Source organism: Trichosurus vulpecula, chromosome 2 (assembly GCF_011100635.1).
Source record: "Trichosurus vulpecula isolate mTriVul1 chromosome 2, mTriVul1.pri, whole genome shotgun sequence".
Lineage (NCBI taxonomy): Eukaryota > Metazoa > Chordata > Mammalia > Diprotodontia > Phalangeridae > Trichosurus > Trichosurus vulpecula.
In genome coordinates this window covers 86917996-86923146 of record NC_050574.1, presented here as the reverse complement: position 1 = coordinate 86923146, position 5151 = coordinate 86917996, and the positions used below count along the sequence as shown (strand labels likewise).

General features: G+C 38.7%; 1 protein-coding gene across 1 annotated transcript; it reads right to left on the bottom strand.

Annotated features, from left to right (window-relative positions):
* Positions 1-2450: 2450 nt before the first annotated feature.
* LOC118840347 (olfactory receptor 51G2-like) lies at positions 2451-3326 on the bottom strand. Its single transcript, XM_036747830.1, has one exon. It carries the CDS (start codon positions 3324-3326, stop codon positions 2451-2453), a length of 876 nt encoding a protein of 291 aa, XP_036603725.1.
* Between the last annotated feature and the right edge of the window lie 1825 nt (positions 3327-5151).

Here is a 5151-nt window from a genome sequence, read left to right as displayed (position 1 = left end):
ATTTCACAAAGGCCTTCATCAAGTACAAGGCCAAGGGAATGAGGAGAATATCTAATGCAGATTCATTGTTTGTGAGCAGTTTTTATCAGAGAGGCTACTAAACAAGGTACTGAACAGGGGAGCCTTATGCAGATCCAGTGTAATCAGGGTGTTTTCCATAGATATCAATTATCTAACTCTACCATTCTGGAAAAATGAAGTCATAGCTAGTGAGATCCAAGCAGCATGGGACTAACCTCAGCTTCTGACTAACCTCCAATGCTCCTGTTCAGTCTTATCCGAACATGCATTCTGCCAATAGGTCTACTCTGTCTGTGCCTTACACCTCTGCATGGGCAAGCCTGGATGGATCCTCCAGTCCTCTGGAGATTTCAGGTTCTGGGATGGGAGTCTCTGAGGGTGGCAGGGCCTCAGACGATGTGTTGTCTGCTTAATCCAGCCATTTATATATGATTTATCAGGTGAATTCATGTGGGAAGGGAATTGAAGAGCGCTCTGGAGAGGAAGATTGTTAAAGGATTCTTCCATTTGTATTTGCATTTCTATGTGCTTTGCACATAGCAAGCATTTAACAATTTTTTTTACATTTATTTGTTCATCTTCCCATCTATATGGTCACCTAGTAACAGTCATGTGGATTCCAGGGGGTGGGGGAAATCTGAATTTTCAAACAATCAATTTCTTTTGAATGCCTTGGAGAACCATCCTTGTTCTCTGCCATGTGGTGTGATGAGAGGTCATATGGAGGTCATATGGAGGGCATCTATTCTTTCATAATCACAAAAACATTACTCTCAGAACCCCCATCTTGAAAGAAAGATTTTATTAAGTAGGGTTTCTTTGGGTACTTTTGGGGATAGGGGTAAGACATATTCTTGGTATTAATCTGTGCCTTGTACTCTAGTAGATCTTTCCTGAGAAGAGAGAAGTGCTCATAGAGGGAAGATCAAAAGGTGGGGGCATCCCTACATTCTGGGTTGAGACCTGTATTGAAGTGTATTATTGATGGGATGGTAATGGAGCAGGACTAATAGGAAACCTGCCAAATGGGCCAGAAAAAAAGAGGAGAGAAGATCTTTGGGAAGAATTTTGAGAATAGTATGCCAATCTTGGCTAGGCATCCTAATATATCATGTTGGAAGTGTGTAAGGTTTTTGTAGTTCTCAAGTGAAACTTGAAAGATGACTTGAGGATAGTAAGCCTGGAACCTATTAATACCCAATCCAATTCAATTCAGTTCATCAAGTATTTATTAAATAACTACTATGTGAAAAGCATTATGCTAGGCACTTGGGTTTCTAAAGACACAAATGAGAATCCCTGCCCTGAAGTAGCTTACATTTTACTAGATGTGAGCTCTTAGACTAGAGCTGGTAGAGACCTTAAAGGTTATCCCCCTCAGTCATCTCATTTGAGCTACTGAAATTCTGCTTCACTCATAGAGCACAGTGCCTGGCCAAACCTCACTACAGTTCAGGTATGAAGGAGGTCCTCGTAAAGACAGTACATGGTAGAGGAATAACTGTCCACTGGGAGCAAAGTTTGGGCAGGGAAACTATAGAGAAAAGTACTATTGTGAGGTGTGAGTTAGGACTGAGGACAGGTTAGACCTCTGAAACCATACCATATGGTGGTGTGTCAACAGAACAGGGACACTAATCCAGCTGACATTCTTAGATAAGATTGAGGAGTTAATGAGGTCAAGACGGTCACTTAATTCCACAGAATAATTATAAAAAGTAGTACCTATAAACTCTTAATGGTCACAAAGCACATCACATATAATATCTCATTTGAATCTAATAATAATCTCAAAAAATTAGGAAACATGAAAAACTGGAGAATCTTGAAAATGTAGTAGGAATGAGTATGTGTGTGTGTGTGTGTGTGTGTGTGTGTGTGTGTGTGTGTGTTAATAGCTCTACATTTTAGATGCAAAAACTGAGACCAATGCAAGTTGAGAACCCTACCTGAGGTCACACAGCTAGGAAGCAGAACATCAGAAATATGAGCTTATGGAATTTCTTGTAAAACTTTTAGAATCTTCTGCCTTTAAGTGTATTTTTATTCCCACAGTTTTGTGTTGTCTTTCCTCTTCATTTTCATTATTCCATGTTAGAGTCAGTATTTTCTGAGACATTTATTAGAACACTGTTGTCACATCAAACTAGTATAATAGGATAGTAACAAGTTAACCATCTTCTAAATAGTATTTCAAGGTTTACAATGTACTCTCCTTCTGGACTTTCATGAGAATGGGCACTCTCTCACCTCTCAAATTTGATAGCTCTTCAATTTCTATGAACTAAAGGCACTGCAAAAAAGTTACTCTGTTCATGGTTCTGGCTGTGTTCATAGTTCCCACCCCATCACAACCATCTTGAGTTTCCTGGGATTCTAGGACTATTCCTTAGATCAATTTTAGCTCTTTTTCCTTAGCAACCTAAGCATTACTTCCCTAATGTGCTTGGACTTGACACTGTAGATGACACAATTGGGGGTGCATGCCCACCAAAGCAGTGGATAATGGACACTCCAATGACTGCAATATAGAAGACCAGAACAGCTAGAATGTGGGAGGCACAAGTGTTCAGGGCCCGGGCCCATTCTTTAGGGGAAGCCAAACCCATCACGGTGTGCAGTATGAGTCCATAGGAGAAAACAATTAGCAAGGAATCCACAACTGCAGTGGAGAGCACCACATAGAGTCCATATAGGATGGTGACAGTGATGTCAGCACAGGCCCTCCTCATCATGTCAGCATGGAAGCAGAATGAGTGGGAAAGTTGGATTTTCTCAGGGCAGAAGTTCAGCCTCTTCAGCAGGAAAGGCACAGGAAAGAGAGAAACAGTGGCACCAGTCACAATAGCCATTTCAACCCTGACAATGACACTGTTGGTAAGGACAGATGCACAGTGCAGGGGATTAGAGATGGCCACAAAGTGGTCAAAGGACATGGCGAGAAGCACTGAAGACTCCACAACAGAGAAGGAATGGAGGAAAAACATCTGGACCAAGCAGGCATTAAAGGCTATGTGGTGATAGTCAAACCAGAGCACAGCCATAGTGGTAGGAAGTGTGCACAAAGTGAGTCCCAAGTCAGTGAGAGACAACATGGAAAGGAAGTAATACATGGGCTGGTACAGACTGGGAGTCTTCCTCACAGCTAGCAGGATCAGACAGTTGCCTGTGAGAGCCAAAGTATACATGGAACAGAAGGGGATGGAGATCCATCCATGCATAGCTTCCAGACCTGGAATGCCAATCAGCAGGAAAGCAGATGGTTGGAAGAAGGAGCTGTTCTCTTGGGACTGGTAAAGCAACATCATTGAGAAACAGAAAGGGTCTCTCAAAAGATGATATCATCATAGACTATAGATATAGATTCAGGCAGAAGACAGGATCAATGTGTACAATGTTTTTATCAAGAATGCAGAAGAGATTATAAACATTTTTCTCAGGTCTCAGATATTAAAACTTGGTTTCCCATTGAGTTAGAAGGAAGTGGTCTAAGAACCATCAATGGCCATCCTATGTCATATATTTTTCAGCTATTATGTAGAATTCTTTTCCTTGACAGTCTTCCTAGAATATAATTTTCTAAAGATTCAAAAATTAAGTTGAATTATTTTGAGATCAGAGATTCTTAATCTTTATTTCGGTGTGTCATGGTCTCCTTTGGAAGTCTTGTAAAGCCTATGGACTATTTTCAGAATAATATTTTTAAATAATTGAAGAAAATATTAAATTTTATTTAAAATTTAATGAATATACCAATGTAATTTTTCCTTTTGAAGGTCATAGACCCCCTGAAATCTATTAACAGATCCCTTTAAGGGACTATAGATCCTAAGTTCAGAACCTCTACTCTATAGTAAAAGATGCCTGACCAGTCACCAAGGGAATCTGGACAGAATTGAGACACATATCTATCCTGTGAGGATTATATATGGGAAGATAAACATATATTACCCAAGGCAATTCAGAATCATTATCAGAAGCAGAGTCTTTGCCAGATCTTAGAGTTGTAAAACTCAGTTCAGGGCCAGGAAGTAGGTTTCTGAGAGTCCTCTGCCCCTGGTTTGAATCTTACTGAGAAAGCGTTTCTGAAATTCTGTATTTTAAGATTTTAGTCTAGACTAAAGAGTTTTTAATATGAGAAAATAATGCTCAATTTTCAACCTTTTGTTTGGATTTGTAGAGAGTCTTTGCAAGAACTATAAGAGTTTTGATAGGACAACCAGTATTTATCAAGCAGATTGCCTCAAATAGAGTTGGCAATTAATAAATTGAATGGAATTAACTCTTCTTTTCCCCATTCCCTTTCTTTCTTCTATTTATTATTCTTGCTTTCTTGAAAATGTGACACTGGAGGGGCATAAAACTGATCAAGTAATTGAAATATAAGTTTTTATATACTCATCAATTCCAACCATACAATGTTCTTTCATTCATCCTTTTCTCTCTTCTCCCATGGCCACCACCCTAATGGACTCTTAGACCTTTAATCATTCTATTTGTCCATATACTACCAGGGTAATATTCTTGAATAGTGTAACGATATCAACCCTTCTATTTATAATGAGATATAAAAACCTCTTTTAAGCCCACAGCATGCCCCCACAATGTTCTTTTGCTTTGCATTTTTCTTCCCCCAACATTTTAAAAAAATATAAATCACTTGCCATGTTCTCAAAAGTAAGCATGCAAAAGTAAAAAAAAAAACTGAAACATTCCTTGAGGTTGTGCTAGAAATCCTCTGGTCTTATTTTTTTTTTCTAGATTTGCTCATTGATTACTCAATTTCTCTCACCTACACTAACTTCTTCCCTCCTCTCCATCAATCCTTGTCCTCCTTAAAAAATAAAATAAATAAAAAAATTAAAGCACAGCTAAATTACTCAAGGAAGGCTTCTCTGGTTACTATCATCCATATCCAATCATTCTATGTATCATAGCATTCACCTCCAAACTCTGAATTGCACTTCTTAAGTATGTTTATATTTATTTACCAGTTGTCTTTTATATATTTCATTCAGTTTTCTTTATTGTCAGTTCCTAATTCTCATTTTTCCTCATCCCCCTCCCTTATCCATTGAGAAGACAAGGAAAAAAAAAGCTTCATTACAAATATGTCTCTTTCCCAAGAAT

Bases quoted from the DNA above. Each gene is read 5' to 3' on its own strand.
- LOC118840347 (XM_036747830.1), bottom strand. From the start codon at position 3,326: ATGTTGCTTTACCAGTCCCAAGAGAACAGCTCCTTCTTCCAACCATCT.